Source organism: Glycine max, chromosome 13 (genome assembly GCF_000004515.6).
Source record: "Glycine max cultivar Williams 82 chromosome 13, Glycine_max_v4.0, whole genome shotgun sequence".
NCBI lineage: Eukaryota > Viridiplantae > Streptophyta > Magnoliopsida > Fabales > Fabaceae > Glycine > Glycine max.
The window spans coordinates 20396853-20415259 of record NC_038249.2 but is presented as its reverse complement, the minus strand read 5'-3'; the positions used below and the strand labels follow the sequence as shown (position 1 = coordinate 20415259).

At 34.0% G+C, this 18407-nt stretch overlaps 1 protein-coding gene and 1 pseudogene across 12 annotated transcripts in view; both read left to right on the top strand.

Annotated features, from left to right (window-relative positions):
* LOC100807762 (villin-4) overlaps positions 1 to 17376 on the top strand; it is a 23709-nt gene extending 6333 nt beyond the window's left edge. For 10 of the 12 annotated variants that reach the window (XM_041007982.1, XM_014765374.2, XM_041007984.1 and 7 more), the window contains 23 exons: positions 7687 to 7813; positions 7986 to 8085; positions 8480 to 8548; positions 8653 to 8889; positions 9029 to 9206; positions 9292 to 9424; positions 9777 to 9939; positions 10024 to 10171; positions 10294 to 10394; positions 12313 to 12468; positions 12729 to 12797; positions 12898 to 12966; positions 13062 to 13199; positions 13345 to 13473; positions 13811 to 13958; positions 14088 to 14098; positions 14866 to 15006; positions 15258 to 15383; positions 15482 to 15547; positions 15964 to 16291; positions 16396 to 16598; positions 16733 to 16856; positions 16956 to 17374. In XM_041007982.1, coding sequence (XP_040863916.1) covers positions 7758 to 7813; positions 7986 to 8085; positions 8480 to 8548; positions 8653 to 8889; positions 9029 to 9206; positions 9292 to 9424; positions 9777 to 9939; positions 10024 to 10171; positions 10294 to 10394; positions 12313 to 12468; positions 12729 to 12797; positions 12898 to 12966; positions 13062 to 13199; positions 13345 to 13473; positions 13811 to 13958; positions 14088 to 14098; positions 14866 to 15006; positions 15258 to 15383; positions 15482 to 15547; positions 15964 to 16291; positions 16396 to 16598; positions 16733 to 16846 — 2883 coding nt within the window. In that variant the 5' untranslated portion in view covers positions 7687 to 7757 and the 3' untranslated portion in view covers positions 16847 to 16856; positions 16956 to 17374. Of the gene's footprint in view, positions 1 to 7419; positions 7464 to 7686; positions 7814 to 7985; positions 8086 to 8479; positions 8549 to 8652; positions 8890 to 9028; positions 9207 to 9291; positions 9425 to 9776; positions 9940 to 10023; positions 10172 to 10293; positions 10395 to 12312; positions 12469 to 12728; positions 12798 to 12897; positions 12967 to 13061; positions 13200 to 13344; positions 13474 to 13810; positions 13959 to 14087; positions 14099 to 14865; positions 15007 to 15257; positions 15384 to 15481; positions 15548 to 15963; positions 16292 to 16395; positions 16599 to 16732; positions 16857 to 16931 lie in introns of all 12 variants that reach the window. The other 2 variants (XM_041007981.1, XM_014765378.2) reach the window with 2 other exon arrangements.
* LOC100819704 (spermidine hydroxycinnamoyl transferase-like) lies at positions 3165 to 5123 on the top strand (annotated as a pseudogene).
* Positions 17377 to 18407: the final 1031 nt, after the last annotated feature.

Sequence of the window (18407 nt, the reverse complement as noted above, 5' to 3'; positions counted from 1 at the left end):
ATGAAATGCAAGACATAAAAATAAATATAATGCTGGAAATAAATAAAAAAAATGAAAATAAAAATGCAAGACATAAAATAAACATGATGCTAAAAATAAAAAAATGCAAGACATAAAGTAAATATGATGCATAGAATAAAAAATAAACAAAATAAAAAAAAAAAAAAAAAAAGCAAGACATAAAATAAGTATGAATGCTGAAAAATAAAATAAAACGAAAAATAAAAATGCAATACAAAAAATAAATATGATGCTAAAAAGAATGCGAGACATAAAAATAAAATGCAAGGCAAAAATAAATAGGGTACATAAAATAAAGAAAATATAAGTGCAAGACAAAAATAAATATGTGGCTGGAAAATAAAATGCAAGACAAACAATTAAACATGATGCTGAAAAATAAATAAAGAAAATAAAAATGCAAGGCATAAAATTAAATATGATGCGTAAAAATAAAAATGCAAGACATAAAATAAATATGGTGCGTAAAAAAAAGAAAAGAAAAGGGTGCAGTAAGGAAAAAAGGGGGGTGAGAGTAGGAATCGGAAAAGAAGAAAAAGAGAAAAGAGAAAAAATGGGCCAAAGGTGAGTCCAGCGGAGCCAAAAAAGGAGAACCGAACCGGTTTGGTCCAAAGAAAAAAAAAACCGAACCGGTCCGGCCTCTATATAAGGGCTCGGGGCCGGGTTTTTTTCCCATTTTTAAAAAGCTTTTCTCTCTCTTCTCTTTCTCTCTTCCCTTTTTCTCTCTTCTCTCTCTAGCACACACCGCCGGAAGTTGTTTACCGGCGCAGTGGCTGGCCGGCCATGGGTGGCGGCGCCGCCGCGTCGGAAACAGAGTCTCCTCCTTTTTTTAAAAAAACTACATGTTTTGAATTCCTTTTTTCTCCTAGTTCTCAAATCCACCGTTATTTTTTGAAAACCAACACTGATAAAGCCTAGATCTAGCCTTGAATCTTAGAAAAAAAGGTGAACTACCTTTGTCCTTATGTTATCGTTTAAGCTTCAGAGTGAAAACGGTTACAGCTTGGGTTGTGGGTGTGGGTGTTTGACGCAGTGCTTGTGGTTGTGTGGGTGTGGGTGTTTGACGCGGTGCTTGTGGTTGTGTGGGTGTTTGGTGTGGGCTTGGCCGCTAGTGGTGGTTGGTGTAGGCTTTAGGCCGCATGAGTGAGTGGGTTACTGTGTTTGCAGGGATTTCTGTTCTAATGTTTTGATTTTATGAGCAAGATGATTTTGGTTTTTTTTGTTTTTGTTGGTGGTTCACGGAGGAGGAGGGTGTTGCTGAGTGGTGGCTGGTGGTGGCTAGTGGTTCACGGAGGGGGAGGGTGGTGTTGAGCGGTGGCTAGGCCGATGGTTAGTGGTGGCTTGGCTGTTGGTATTCCGACTGTTCGTATTCACCTCTGCCCTCTCTCTCTCTGACGGTTAGTGGTGGCTTGGCTGTTGGTATTCCGACTGTTCGTATTCACCTCTGCCCTCTCTCTCTTTGACATGCACAGTAATTAATGCAACATTTAAAGGACATAATTAGGGTAAAAAAACGAAGAGCCCCTCTGGGCCTGGACCGAGAAAACCGAAAAGGAAAAAGAAAAAAGGAAAGGAAAAGGAAAAAGAAAGAAAAAAAAAAAAAAAAAAAAAAATAAAACAGCAAAATAAAAAATAAAATAAAATAAAATAAAAAAATAAAATAATAATAATAATAAAAAAAAAAAATAAAAAACGAAAAGAAGATACTAATAAAGATATCAATAAAAAACGGAAATAATAAAAAACACTTAATAAAAGGAAAAGAAAAGAAGAAAATAATAGCTAAAAATAAAAATAATAATAATAAAAAAAGGTACATAAATAAATAATAATAATAAAAAAAAGGGGCGTCTTCCAAACAAAAATGAGGTATTTTAAAATACCTCCCTGCCGAAATTTCATCTGAAATGATGGAAATTTCCGGCTTAAAAGACGAGAAAAAGAAATAAAAACGGGTCAAAAATGGGGTATGACAAATACAGTTAATTTTTTTTTTCGTTCATGACTTAATGTAACACCCTAAATTTTTCTTCTCACTTATCTCATTCTTAGAATCATCGATTTGTTTCATCGAATTAGGTGGATGTGAATGGTGACATTGCTAACTTGGCACTCTACTGCACATCCATGTCAGCATTTCTATTAAATATTGAATGTTAATTAACGAATAAAAAAAATGCACACTTAAAATAGTGGGAGGATCAAATTCACAAAAAAAAAATGGGGGAGGGGGGGGACCAAATTCAAAGATAGTAATGAGACCAAAAGTGTAATTAAGTCAATAATTAATCTGGTAAAATTGATATATGATGGAAATACTTATCCTGTATTCATGAATAGCTTGCAATATGGACTGTGGATAACTTTCTTGTTGGAACTTGATATCTTTTTATATCATAAATCATCTGCAGAAACAGAATAAATGAGTTGCATGAGAAATATTTTGAAGCACTTTTTATCAGAGATGCAAAATGTTTGTTTGTGCTTGAGACTTTTTGTGCATGGCTCCTATCATATCTTCATTCTATTAATTCTTTTATCTTCAAATTACGTAAGCTACTTATTTAGAAAATTGTTAGAGCAGTACCACTTGTGACCTTGTTAGGTTGGCATAGCAGGTAAATCAATCTTCATCATATTATTGTCTTCTATTTCTCAAGTAGCTATTGTCTTGTGTTTGTCAATTTTTCTCTCTGCATCCCATGGATAACTTCCTAAAGTTTATTGATTTCACATATACTATATTGAGTTCTTTCACAATTTGTGATGGATCTTTGAGTAAAAAATTGAACTTTAATGGTTCCACTGTAATTACGGGATGCAGAAATTCTAAATTTTTATGTATGTTATTTTGTGTTCAAGCATTGCACTATGACATCATTTAATCTGTGTAGTTTATCCAATCTACAGGGGAAAGACTTTTGCTTCAAATCAATTTTTAGTGTAGTATTAGTTAAAGATATTTTAAGAAATAACAAAAAATATTACAAAAAATAAAACCACCCCAAAAAAATTATAAAAAAAATACTGAACTTTCTAAGACGGTTATGATAAAAATCGTCTTAGAAAGAAAGACATACTAAAACGGTTGTTGAAAAACCGTCTTAATATGTCATTCATGAACTTGAGAATCTAAGACGGTTATGGTAAAAACCGTCTTAAAAAAGAAGCTATACTACAACGGTTGCTAGATAACCGTTTTAGTATGTTTAGCTTTCTAAGACGGTTTTTGTCATAATCGTCTTAGAATCTCAAGTCCAAGAATGACATTCTAAGACGGTTATCCAACAACCGTCTTAGTATGTCTTGTTTTCTAAGACGATTTCTCTAATAACCGTCTTTGATGAGTGACATATTCTAAGACGATTATTTGAATAATCGTCTTGGAAAACCCACTATATAAAGACGTTTCAAAAACCGTCGTTGTATATATTTAACTATTTTACGACACTGGCATCTACGACGGTTAAAAACCGTCGTAAAATGTCCAAATCAACCGACTTAAAAAATTACTTTTGTAGTAGTGCGCGTATCATTATCTGAATGGGATCAAAGGGGAAAAGTAACACACGTCCCCATTATCTACTTCTACCGTACTCCCTCACAAAACTCGCTCACCCAACATAACAACGCCATTAATATTGCTTCCAACTCGAAAGACTCATTAAGCCGAGCCCTAGTGCCGTTTTATCCACTAGCTGGTCGTTTACATTGGATAAACAATGGCCGTTTAGAGCTTGATTGCAACGCAATGGGGATTCAGTTCATCTCATCAACCCTAGAAGATAATCTCGGTGATTTTTCACCTTCTTCAGAATACAACTACCTTGTCCCCACTGCAGACTACACCCTCCCAATTCACGACTTGCCCTTGGTTTTAGTTCAGCTAACGAGGTTCAAGTGTGGTGGCGTTAGCATTGCCATAACATTTTCACACGCGGTTGTGGATGGACCCAGTGCGTTACACTTCATGTGTGAGTGGGCAAGGCTTGCAAGCGGCGAGCCAATGCAAACGGTGCCGTTTCATGATCGAAAAGTGTTGCGCGCCAGGGAGCCACCTTCGGTGCCAACAACAGAGTGTCACGCTCACACGGAGTTCGATGAGCCTCCCTTGTTGCTCGGCCAAATCGAGAGCACAGAGGGAAGGAAGAAGAAGACCGCAATGGTTATCGATCCTGAAACTGAGCAGAACACAAGTTGAGACATTGAAAAAGATAGCAAATTATGACAGTTATGGTAATTATAGCCGTTATGAGGCTATAACTGGTCACATATATATGGAGAAGTGCATCAAGGCAAGAGGGCACAAAGAGGACCAACCAACCGCACTTACTGTTATAGTTGACTCGAGGGGTCGCATGGAACCTCCTTTGCCAAAAGGGTATTTTGGGAATGCTACTTTGGACACTGTTGCTACTAGTCTTGCGGATGATTTGGTGTCAAAATCGTTAGGTTATGCGTCGAGTAGAATAAGGGAAGCTGTTGAGAGGATAACTTATGAGTACGTTAGGTGGGGGATTGAGTTCTTGAAGAATCAGGAAGATTTGAGAAGGTTTCATTAAGATCTTCATGCAGAAGGGAGTGAGGAGGAGCCTTTTTATGGGAACCCTAATTTGGTTGTGGTTAGTTGGTTGACGTACGTTGCCGATCTATGGCGTTGATTTTGGGTGGGGGAAAGAGGTTTATATGATTCCAGCAACGCATGACTTTGACGAAGATTTTGTGCTTCTTCCTGGTCCTGATGGGGATGGATCTTTGCTAGTTGTTTTAGGTTTGCAAGTGGGGCATGTGGATGCGTTTAAGAAGCATTTTTACGAGGACATTGAGTAAAAAGAAAAATGTTTCATGAATACCTGTATGTTATAAAACACCTACAAAGAAAAAAAAAATAGATATTATAAAATTTGTGATGTGATAAGAAAAAGAAAGGAAAACATAAAATATGTTGATAATGTGTTGAAAATAAATGAATATTTGTATATCATTACTTAAATAATTATGAAAATATTGAAAGAAACATAAAAATATATATTCATGATTCAGGAGAGATTTGTTTAGGATCGAAATAAAAGAAGCATGGATATTTTGTATAATTTGATCAAACTTAGGAGTGTCAGTATAATTTACATGAAGTGTTTTATACTATGCACATAACATATTTTTAGTAAATATTATTAAATTGCAAATCATATATATTCAAGATAAAATTATGTCATTTGTTAGATAGAAAAAGTCAAAGTTTTCACATTCTTTTATATTTACACATATTTTTACCGTTAAATAAAAAATGAAAATCTTTTTCTTCCATCTTCTACTTCATTATTTTTTCCTTGATAAATACAAAAAATACACTCATTTTCTCTTAATATCATTTTCCATTTCATTTCTCTCTTTTTTTTAATATTATATATCACTTCTTATAATTGGCATTTTCTCACTCTATATTTTCTTTTTGGATAAATATATTTGGACATCAAAAATCTTATTTTACGTCCAACGAGAAAGATAAAAGAGAAAAATATAGAGATAATATGTGATAAAAAAAGATATAAAGAGAAGCCAGAAAATGTTGGATGAAATGCTTAAAACTATGAGATTTTTAAATATTATTGTTATTTTTATTTTTCTTTAATTCCTTTGGCATCATGTTAACGTCATAGATATAAAATAGGCTTTAAGAGTTAATTTGAAGCCAATGTTGTTAAAATCAGAGAAAGAGGAGGCAGCAGAAAGGAAAAAAGAAGTCATAAGAAATCACAAAAATTTTAGTCTCGCATCAAAGGTATTAATATTTCCCAATATATTTTTACATTTAAAATATATATTTATTTAAGTTATAATTATATAAAAATAAATATTAAAATTGTGCAATGTGTGCTAAAATCCTATACTGAAATGGGAGCATATGAGGAAGAGAGGTGCTTCACACTTTTTAGTAGGCATTCATGGCAATTGCAATAGCAACATTGGCTGGTAACTCTAACTTTCCCCGATTTATCTCTTTTTCGCGTCTAATCCTCACAATGCGGAGGTCAGCTTCCTCCATTACCAGCCATTCACCAGTCTTTCTCGCAACATCCCTTTCCTCAAAATTAAAATGAAATAAAAATAATAACAAAATTAATTTTCACTAGCCCCAAAAAAATGTTTTAAAAAAAAATCTAGAACTGAATCACAGAAATAGAAGTTGAAAAATAAACAAACTCGTTTACATGCATGTTCGGTATTTTACCCACTAGAATCGAAGACTAAGGAACGAGAATGAACATTATTCTCGCGTAGGTGATTCATTGGTAACAAGGTACTACTTGTCTGTGTTCATTGTTCCACCTTCGCTCCCACATTTTGAAATCCAATTCATGCTCTTATTAATATATTTTTGAAACTATGTTTCATTTACAACTATGCAATTCATCCTAATTCTCAAGTCTCACGATGCATTTAATTTAATTAAATATCGATAACCTTTGAGGGCATTGACACTGTGGTTGAACATTAATTGAAGACAATAAAACGGTACCTGAAAGAGGTCCGAGGGCAGGGACTTTTGTATCAATGAAATTGAATTGAATTTAATGAATGAATTTTCCTTTTTTTCCCCCTAATTTCCTACCCTTTTGGCTTTCCTCACGTCGGGTTTTGAGTTTTTTTTTCTCCTTCTCGATTTCTTGAATTTTGGAAATTCCAGGTATAAGGCCTGGAAATTGGATTGCGATTCATTGTTTGTTTCACTGCTTTCAGTGTATATTAACTTTTCTTCTTCAGGTTTTTGTTTGATTTTTTATTGGTCTGTTGTTGTTTAAATAGAGTATATCGAAGTTTGAAGATTGTAAAGTTATTTTATATTTTTGGATTTTGGCCAGTTGTAATTTGTTATGCTTGCATTCATATGGAGACTCATACATGAATTTATTATGTATTTGCAAACATTTTCCCCATTTGTAGTTTATTTTAGCTGACAATTTCCTCAAATTCTCTCTCCTATTATTATTTTCTGTTCGCGTTACGTGTTTTAGGCCAATTCATTACATTGTCTTTACTGCATGCACCTGTGAGGATTTGTGTGTGTTTTCTTTTGAATAAATGTCATACTAAATATTTTAAGTCAGTCAACGTTAAAGAGGAGTCAAAATATGATCACTGAAAATGCAATTTCTAAAGCTAAAGGCATTTCATTGAAAATATGAGGTAAGATAAGATAATCGACAACAAAAAGAGGATGATTGGAACACTTTGGCATTTAATAGGTTAAACCAACTAGATATTAGGTGTTTTACAAGCAGCAGCAGCAAGCTAGAGAGGTTTCATTATTTATTTTTATGCTCATTCTTTTTAAACAGCTGTTAGTGAGTATATATAGTTGCTGACATGCTAAAGAATGTGTTCCTGTTCCTGCAGCTTGAGATACATCATGCATGTCATATAACTTGTGGAACATCAATGTATGTAAATTAGTTTTTTAACTTTTGCGATTGAACTTCTTGATTGTGATTGATAATTCGTGAGTTGAGCACATTAATTGTAACCTCTTGTATAATCTGTAAATCAATCTGTCCAAATAAATATATTATTAGCCAGATTTTCCTAGTTGAGAAAAGTTAGTGAAAGCATTTACATTTAATTTTTTCACCTACCATAGATCACTTAGATCTTTCCATTCTACAGGGCTTCCTTTCAGGGTAATTGTTTCCTATATTCAAGCTAGGTTGTGGAACACCAAATAGTAGAAGTGCAGTATGTCCGTTTCCATGAGAGATCTGGATCCAGCTTTCAAGGGAGCTGGACAAAAGGCGTATCCTGCACTAGCTAATAATAATATATCATGCTGTTTACAATTGTCATTTTCATCCTGACGTAATTCATTCAAGGTTTCTGCTTCATTAGGTTCTGTTCCATGTTTGGGTTGATTTTATGCACGTACTTTTTTCCTGTGTTTCTGCATTATTCTCCTTAACCACATACAGCGGATTGGAAATATGGCGTATCGAGAATTTTAATCCAGTTGCCATCCCTCAGTCATCTTATGGAAAGTTTTTCACTGGGGACTCCTATGTGATCTTGAAGGTAAGTAATATTTTCCGAATTAATAGAATGCTAGGTTTATACAGAATGGTTAAGAGAATGATTGTATGCATTTACAAAATATATTATTTTCTGTCAAATGCATGTGAACGTGAGTTTCTCTAAAAACAGATTGTTGGTTTCTTTCCCATAAGATCATTTTCCTCTAGTCGGAAAATAAGTTTGAGATCTTTCTTCAAAGCTCAATATATTCCTCGGTATAACTTATGTGTTTGGATTTAATTTACGTTATTCTTTATTATTTGATTTTTTGTGGATAGTTGTTAATCCAGTAGTTTTGACTTTTCTTAAGTTTCTCTTGCTTCCTGCATCATATATGCATTAATGTCTTTCCATGAATATCAATATTTTCTTTTTCCTTATCCTCTCCATGTAGACAACTGCTTCAAAAAGTGGTGCTCTTCGTCATGATATCCATTATTGGCTTGGTAAAGACACCAGTCAGGTAATTTTTTCTGTTTATATATATATTGTTATCCCCTCCTTTTGTTTTTGATTTAATATAGTCTCGTGTTCATTTTCTCACTGATGATCATAACTATAAAATAGGATGAAGCTGGCGCTGCAGCCATCAAGACAGTCGAGTTGGATGCAGCTTTAGGAGGACGGGCTGTTCAGTATCGTGAAGTACAAGGTCATGAAACTGAAAAGTTCCTCTCTTATTTCAAACCATGCATCATACCTCAAGAAGGTGGGGCTGCCTCAGGTTTTAAGCATGTTGAGGCTGAAGAACATAAGACACGGTTGTTTGTGTGCAAAGGGAAACATGTGGTACATGTCAAAGAGGCAAGTTTGACTTTATTCCTCTGCCATTGACTCATTGAGGTTTGAGTCGTGTATATTATTATTGTGCTTACTGTATACAGACACCACATATGTAAACACTATTTTCTACTTGTTGATTAGCTATTTGTGTTGGTTATAGATTTCTTTCGCTCGATCTTCACTGAACCATGATGATATTTTTATTCTGGATACCGAGTCCAAAATTTTCCAATTTAATGGTTCCAATTCAAGTATTCAAGAAAGGGCTAAAGCATTGGAAGTTGTACAATATATCAAGGATACCTACCATGATGGGAAATGTGAGATAGCTTCTATTGGTAAGTGTAAGTATATTTTTCAGTTTCAAAGGTGATGATTGCCTAGTATTACTAACTGGATGTATATGCTTGGATTCCCATGCAGAGGATGGAAAGTTGATGGCTGATTCTGAGAGTGGAGAATTCTGGGGTTGCTTTGGGGGCTTTGCTCCTCTTCCACGGAGAACAGTCAGTGATGATGACAAGCCTGCTGATTCTCATCCTCCAAAGCTACTTTGGTAATATATTTTTTCAGTTTGCCTACTGGTATTTTCATTTATATTTGCACAGTCAGCATATTCCTTTCTCTTTTTTACCAAAAGGATATTTGGATACAATTTGCTATTATTTAGATATGTTTTTGATTTCACTCTTTCACTTATTGTTTTTATTGCCCTACTTCTTTAAACTTATGGCGTTTATCAATAATGTAAGACTGTTATAAATTTACTATTCTTTTAGCCCAAAGTTGTATAAGTTGATAATTCTGAGGATTTAAAAATAATGCTAATTACGTAGATGAAATTTATTTATTATATTGAAATGTAAGATTCTATAATGCTAGTTATAATGAAATGATCACTTTTTCAGTGTTGACAAGGGGAAAGCAGAACCAATTGAATCCGATTCTTTGACAAAGGAATTACTGGACACAAACAAATGTTATATTCTAGATTGTGGGTTGGAAGTTTTTGCATGGATGGGAAGAAACACATCTCTTGATGAAAGAAAAAGTGCAAGTGGAGCAGCAGATGTAACATCTCTTGTTTCTTTCTTTGTATTGTTGAGCATTTGTTGTGAGTTTAAATGACTTGAATTCCTGCTGACCAAAAAACAGGAGTTAATCAGTGGCACTGGTCGACCAAAGTCCCATATAATTCGTGTAATTGAAGGATTTGAAACAGTAATGTTCAAGTCCAAGTTTGATTCTTGGCCTCAGGCAAGTCATGCAACAATGTCTGAAGAAGGTCGTGGCAAGGTAGCAGGTAGTTTTAATTAAATTTTATACGCTTGTCATTGGACTGAATATGTTTCTTCACCTTTAAATTGGTTTTGCCAGGCTGTCATTATGTTCCTCTAATTCTGTCTCTTTTTTGTAACCTTCTAGCACTTCTAAAACGTCAAGGATTGGATGTCAAGGGTCTCGTGAAATCTGAGCCCGAAAAAGAAGAACCTCAACCCCACATAGATTGCACAGGACATTTGCAGGTACTCTACTAGTTTCTACAATAAACAATTCATCAAAATTGAAATCTCATGATGCAACTTTTGTTGGTATTATTTTTAATTTTTCAGTGGTCATACATCCCCTATCTAATTGATTTCTTTTAATGAAATAATCTTTTGGAATCACAATCACTTTATCCATTATACTCCACCTTTTTCCCATTCCAAAGATGGTCATCACAATGAGAGGCATAGAATTCAGTTGAATGCACAAAGCTCAAGAGCTGTATTCTATTGTATGATTGGAATATGTGAAACCTGGAGTGTTAGACTACTTTAGATTTGATTTAGAACAAATTGAAAGATGCTTAATATTTAAAGGGAGAAATGAATCTAGAATTAGGGAAGGCCTGAAGGTATTTAATGTAGAATAGGCAGCATGACACTTCCTAGTTCCTACACATATTGGATGTATAAATATAATCTGTGATCCTTAGTTTATTTTGTGATTTATCTGCTAAATATTAGTCCTTAATCAGATTATAATCATATTTCTTTTTTTATTTTAATGAGATTTTGCTTCCTATAGTTTATATAGGTGTTGTGGTCCCTACATTTTCACTAATTTGGGTTTTGATCCCTGTCATGAAAGTCTCAGTTCTTATATTTTCCTCTCATTTAACTTTTAGTCCTATAGTTTCTACTTGTTAAGCTACTGGTCCATATTTTCCATGAAGGACTGGTTCCTCCTATAGTTTCTTTTTACTAAGGTATTGGTCCTCAAAGGACCAAAACTCAAATAGATGGAAACTATAGTGACCAAATTCTTATTTAGGCCATTTTTTTTAATAATTCAATAAGGATATAGTCAACTGTAAAATGATTTCTTTTTCTCTTATTGGTATTTGGTAAAGTATCGAAAGAAGCTCTTCAGCGTTATACCCTATTACATTGATGAGTCCAACGAATTCCCCACATTCCACTATGTTAGGCTTTAAGGATTCAATTAAAAACAATGCAAACCAACAAAATCACATCCCCTTGAGTGAAATATGTGCATTTAACTACTAAAAATAGAAAATGTTTGATACACTTGAACTTTAGTATATAAGAAACAATGAATATATGCTCCTTATTATATTTAGCACCATTTTTCGTTTTAATCCCTATATGAAAAACTCCACATTTTGATTCCTATATGAAAAAAAATTGTTTACACTATTTCCTACTATTTGCTGAAGTCATAATGGTGTTCGATGTTTGCTGAGTTGTCAAACATTTGTCCTATAGTGGGAATCAATTCAACAAACTTTTGCCAACTCAATAGGCATTTAACATTGTTATAATTTCAGCAAATGCTAAGGAGCAATTTGTAAACATTTTTCCATGTAGGGACCAAAATGTAGAGCTTTTCATGTAAGGACCAGCAAAATGAAAACAACTTTGTAAGGAACACATTTATAATTTAACCAAAGATAAAATAAAAACATAGAGAAATAGTTGTGGAACGCTGTTTCCTTCCCAAGCCCAATGGCAGATTCACGCTTTTCCCAAAAATTGTCCCCATTCCCTCTCTCTTCTAATCATAACCTCCAAAGCTGCATGCATCCTTGTGGATCCCACTCACTCTTCCATATCTTAGGACAATGGCCTAACTGCTGCAGTACTAAGTCCTTTTACTGAGTTTTAAGAAATTTACGTCAAAATTATGGTCGAGACTTGAGGCAACGATGTGAAAGTACTTTCCAGAGTTTTATTAATGATTGTAGTTGATATGTGGGTCAATATTTTGTTTTGTTTCTTAAACATTTGATAGATAGTCTCTGATGAGAGTTTCAGAAGATATGCTCCGTACTTCTCCCTATTTGGTTGGACTAATTGTGATTTGAGTGTACTACTACTACATTTCTCTCGCTTAATTGTTTTTGTTGTTAACAAGAGCTTTAACATAATCATACAGGTTTGGCGTGTGAATGGTCCGGAAAAGATTCTTCTTCCAGCCACTGATCAGTCAAAATTTTATAATGGAGATTGCTACATCTTTCAATATTCATATCCTGGAGAAGATAAGGAAGAGTATCTTATAGGAACATGGGTTGGAAAGAATAGTGTTGAGGTGAAATATCTGTACAGCTTTGTTCCACTTCTTTTTGCACATGTGTGTTTATAATGTTTTCTTTCATGCAAAAACAAAAAAAAAAGAAAGCTAAAAATCTGACTAAAAAATATTCACCTGGTGCTGAAAACTATATTAGTGAATCTCAGCTAATACATTTCATTACACTGTACACAACATTGGCAACTCTTTTGGGACCAGAAAGTGTTGAATAAATGTGTTAGCCTGCATTCCTTACAAGCATTCTTTGTTGAAATTAGGAAGAGAGAGCTTCAGCTCTTTCACTAGCAAGCAAAATGGTTGAGTCAATGAAGTTTCTTCCTTCCCAGGTAATTTTTCTTTGAATGTGTTATTTTCAATTTATTGAGAGATTATTTATGCTCATTGCTTATATCCCTATTGACGGTATCTGTGTGTCATTAATTGAAGGCTCGTATCTATGAAGGCAGTGAACCAATTCAATTTCATGCCATCCTGCAAAGCTGTATTGTTTTTAAGGTTTGTGGGATTTTGGTATTGGGTTACTAAGAAAAAACTTCTTTTTATGAATATAATTATTTTAATATTGGACATTCATTTTAATTGTCTATCAGGGTGGACGTAGTGATGGATACAAGAATTACATTGCGGAGAAGGAAATTCCAGATGAGACATACAATGAGGATGGTGTTGCATTATTCCGCATCCAGGGCACTGGACCAGACAATATGCAAGCTATACAAGTTGAACCAGTAAGTCATCTTGTCTGTTTATAGCAGCTATCTCAACCCACTATATTTTTATGGGCAATTTAAACTTTATATATATATATATATATAATACATAATTTATTTAAATAATGACAATGTTTCTTTTTACATTCCTTTTGTCAACCAGGTTGCTTCCTCCTTGAATTCCGCTTATTGCTTCATACTTCATAGCGGGCCCACTGTTTTTATTTGGTCTGGAGGTTTAGCAACTTCAGATGACCAGGAGCTTGTTGAGAGAATGCTGGATTTGATTAAGGTCTGTTATGTTCCCAAAAATACTTAATATGAAAATTTTGATTTGTACAAAACAAAGACCAAAAGTTTTTTTTGGTCAACATATTCAAGTTAGACAAGCAGCTAAAAGTGGGAGGTCTTATATTTTTTTCATGTTGAAGATGGTTAACTATGCTGGTTATTGCTAAACTTGCCATTGGCCTAGGTAGAATTGCCTCTTTGTTCTGGGTCCTGGGTTTGATCCAGGCAGGTGCCATTTCACCCAAGCCACATTACCCATCATGGGAACTATGCCAATTTTAAAAAGAATATATATTACTGTTTATTAATCAAAACATATACTTGCCAATTGTCTGCAGCCGGATGTACAATGCAAACCACTAAAGGAAGGCCTAGAACCGGAACAGTTTTGGGATTTGTTGGGGGGAAAAACGGAATATCCCAGTCAAAAGATCACGAGGGAAGCTGAAAATGATCCTCATTTATTTTCTTGCAACTTCTCAGAAGGTAGGAACTAATTTTTTGTTAACTGGAAATATTTATCTGATCTCCATCCCCAGTCCCTTCTCTTCTTAAAGGCAAATGGCTGACTTGTTTGTGATGGCTTCTTTCCCTGCCTGATTGACCAATGTGCAGGAAATTTAAAGGTGTGTACACCCACTGATCTGTTGATATGTATGATTTTGGAATATTCTGAGTTATGTTAACCCCATGGTGTGAAGGCACGCTAAAGAAGTTTTTGCCTAGGTCAATATTTCATTTATAACATTTTAACTGTTAAGTTGCTCCTTGTGCAAAAAATTTCAATGACGCAAACCATTTTCAACAGTGGTTAGGAAAACTATCAAGAATGATGAGCAATGAAAAGCTACAAAACTGGGTTTAGTTAACATCCACTCTGTTGTTACTCAAATCTGAGACTAGAAAGATGCACTCTTAGGGTTTCATTAAATTATTGTAATGACATTATGTGTCTGATCACTTAATTAGATGTCCCATGATATAATTTTACACTTGAATGATAAAATTGCCGGCATTGACAACAAAAGATTCAGATTTGTATAATAACTAGTTGACATAATGATTGACAAAAAAGAACGAAATACAGCTAATCTGATCCATATAAAAACATCACATTAGGACCTAGGTACATAATCTTTCTGCATTATGGTCATCTTGGCGCCTTTAAAGACTGACTCTGGACGTAGAATGCTGACAGAAAACTGGCCAGTGAGTTATTGATCGCTTTTCTTATAACTAAAGGTGAATTTAAGATAGATCTTGAGGGTGAATTTACTGGTGTGAGATTTCTTCCCAAATAAAATCTTATTGCTGTCTTATGCTTTGCTTATGAAGATACAAGTATTTGGATTTATTCTGGTGCAAGTGCATTAATCTGAAGCAATGCTTACAGGTGAAAGAGATTCACAACTTTTCCCAGGATGATTTGATGACAGAAGATATTTACACCTTGGATTGTCACTCGGAAATCTTTGTTTGGGTTGGCCAGCAGGTTGACTCAAAGAGTAGAATGCAGGCTCTAACAATTGGCGAGGTATAACTGGTTTTGCTTTTCCCGGAAGCTATAAACATACTAGTTTAGTAGTCTAGTATTTTGAAGAGTTGCGTTATAAATGAAACTTCTTACCACTTGGATAATGTTCTTTTTGTTTTTCTTAGTATGGATTTAACTATGACAACTCTTTCTATCAGTAGAATATCATAAAGGAGTTTCTATGTCTTTTACGTTCTAATATTTCTGAAACCAGGTGTGCAATTTTTAACTTATTCTTCCGAATTATACAGAAGTTTCTTGAGCATGATTTTCTCCTAGAAGGATTATCTCGTGAAGCTCCAATATATATTGTCAAAGAAGGTAGTGAGCCACCTTTCTTCACTCGCTTCTTTAAATGGGAGTCTGCAAAATCTGCAGTAAGTTTTTTTATGTATGTATATATATGTATTCAAATAGTCTGTTAAAAAAGAAAGTCTTATACTTTTGGCTACTAATAATTCCTTGTTTTTGGTAGATGCTAGGAAACTCATTTCAAAGGAAGCTTGCAATCGTGAAAAATGGGGGTACACCACTTATGGTTGTAAGTAATATTTTCTTTGCTTCCTTCATAGAATAACTGTTTTCTTAAGAGTGAGGAATGACCACATTAAACTCTATTAGTCTGAATTTCCTTATTGTTTTTACATCTTACGTTTTATCTATCTTTGATAATGGTTATGAGTGAGATAAAATGAACTGGTCTGGGTTGACTGAAGAGAATACTGTTGAATTCAATGAAGCGAACCTTGTGCTGATCCTTCATAATCATAGGGGTATGGGTTTGAGTTGGCAATAGATGTAGATATAACAAAGTGCTTTAACCAACAAGTGTCTCACTCACTGATAATTTTAATGTACTTCATCTATTAATTTGCTCCACCTTAAGCACCTTAATGTTAATATTTTGTTTGTATTTGTGCTACCTGCTTGGTTATTGAATATTTGGTACATTATCAGAAACACAAACGAAGAGCATCAGTAACTTATGGGGGAAGGTCTAGTGGTGCCCCAGATAAATCCCAGCGTTCCCGTAGCATGTCTGTCAGTCCTGATCGTGTTCGTGTGAGGGGCAGATCTCCGGCCTTTAATGCACTAGCAGCTAATTTTGAGAGCTCAAATGCAAGGAACCTTTCAACTCCACCTCCGATGATTAGAAAACTTTACCCAAAATCTATGGCACAGGATACAGCAAAATTGGCAACTAAATCTTCAGCCATAGCTCATCTTACTTCTAGTTTTGAACTAACATCAGCACGAGAAAATTTGATTCCTCGGTCACAAAAAGGTACGCAGTAGATGAGTGCGTTGATATTTTATGCTGTTATTAGTATTAGAATATGAACTGATACAGAATGGCCTTTTTCTTCTCTGGATTGTTATGAATTGAAGCGAGTTCAGTTACCCCCAAATCAAACCCTGAGACAAGTGATGAGGAGGGTTCTTTGAGCAGCAGGATAGAATCTCTTACCATACAGGAGGATGCGAAAGAGGGTGAAGCTGAAGACGATGAAGGTCTCCCAGTTTACCCGCATGAACGCGTTAACACAGCTTCTACAGATCCTGTAGAAGATATTGACGTGACTAAACGAGAGGTGTAATGAAAATGCAAGATATAGCATCATCTTGCTTGTCTTCTCATTTTTTTCTTTTTTCCTCCATTCTTTGGAAATTGCATCATATAATCAATCTTTCTTTTTAGTTCTGACTTGTTTGAGCTTCATTACAGGCTTATCTGTCATCTGCAGAGTTTCAAGAGAAATTTGGGATGGCGAAGAATGAATTTTACAAGTTGCCAAAATGGAAACAGAACAAACTCAAAATGGCAGTTCAGTTGTTCTGAGTTAAATCAGGTAGAGGGAACTTTGCTTATCGTCAAAGTTTACATATTTTTTCCTTGACATTGTTATTTGTGTTTTATATCTCAGGGAACTTGCTATCTGTTTTTGCAGTAAGAAACTGAATATATGGAAGTGAAAGGGGACAGCATGAGCGTTTTTTTTTCCTTCTTTTAACATAGCTGCTTCTACTCCGAAGAAGCTCCTTTTGAGGAAGAAAATAAATAAAGATTCTTCCTTGGAGTGGTTTGATATTTATAGGTTCTTTCTTTGTTGAGAGCTGCTTGGTGTTAATTTTATAGGCCAAGGGTTGATGGAGTGCTTGTCTTAATTTGTTTTTCTTGTTGATCATTTTTTCATTCAAAATTGTTTTGGGGAAGCAATTACTTAGGTTGTTTTGATAGTCAGAGTATGAAGTTTGTACATTATCATTTAATATTTAAAAGAAATATTATTGAGATAATGTAAATAGAGAATCATATCGACATAGATGAGTTCCTGTGAAAGTATATTAAAGTGTTATTTCAATATGAATGAGATGATGTGATAGTAGAATGTCACATCAAATCATTTTCAATACAAAATCTTTCTTTTTGAGTTTTTAAGTAAGTCAGGCCTGGACACATTACTCTTTTTTTTTTAATATAAAATATCACAAGAACTCAGTCTCTCTAATCAATATTTCTACAAAATTAACTCAGTCTATTCTTATATTTCATAAATAATTTATATATTAATGAAAAAAAGTAACATAATGGCCCACGACTTCAGATATGGGCATAGTTTTTAGTAACCGATCTTGTTTTAGTGAGAACCAATGATGCTCCAATGCCATTTCTTCAATAAGTATGTGTGAGATTCTTCGTTTAGACTTGCCCTTAATTTTTCATTAAATATGAGATATTAAATTAACAGATAGAAAAAATACACCATTAAAATGGAAAAGGGATCAAATTTGTAAAATTGAGACCTAGAAGTATAATTAAACTCAATTATTTCATGTGCTTGCTAAGCATAGGCACACAAATTTTCCAACAAAGTGCATCATTGCAAAAGGTGTACCATAATTTTGTGCATATGCAGAAGTAGACTCTACCCAATTCAATTCAGTACAACTCGTCAACAAAGAGTTGGGTTGGATAAATTCATTTTGTGATTGACTTGAAAATTTTAACTCAACTCAAGTTTGGTGAATTGTAAAGCATTGATATTTTCAAATTAAAAAGAATAAGCAAAAATATAAACCTAATGTCACAATTATACTTGTTAAAAAATATTTTCTAAAAATCATTTTTTTATAAAAATATAAAAGCTATCAGCATAATTAAAAAAATATAGTACAATTTTTTTTATAACAATTCATAAAATATTATGCATAATAAAATAATATCTAACTAAATAATTTATGAATATATATAGAGATAAATTTCAACCCAATCTTATTTTGACCGACCGGATTATATCCATCGAAATATTTGCTTTAATCCATCCTAGATAAACATGCTAAATTAATTGATGTGACATATTCAACTCATCATTTTTACATTTATGTACAAAGTTTCCTTT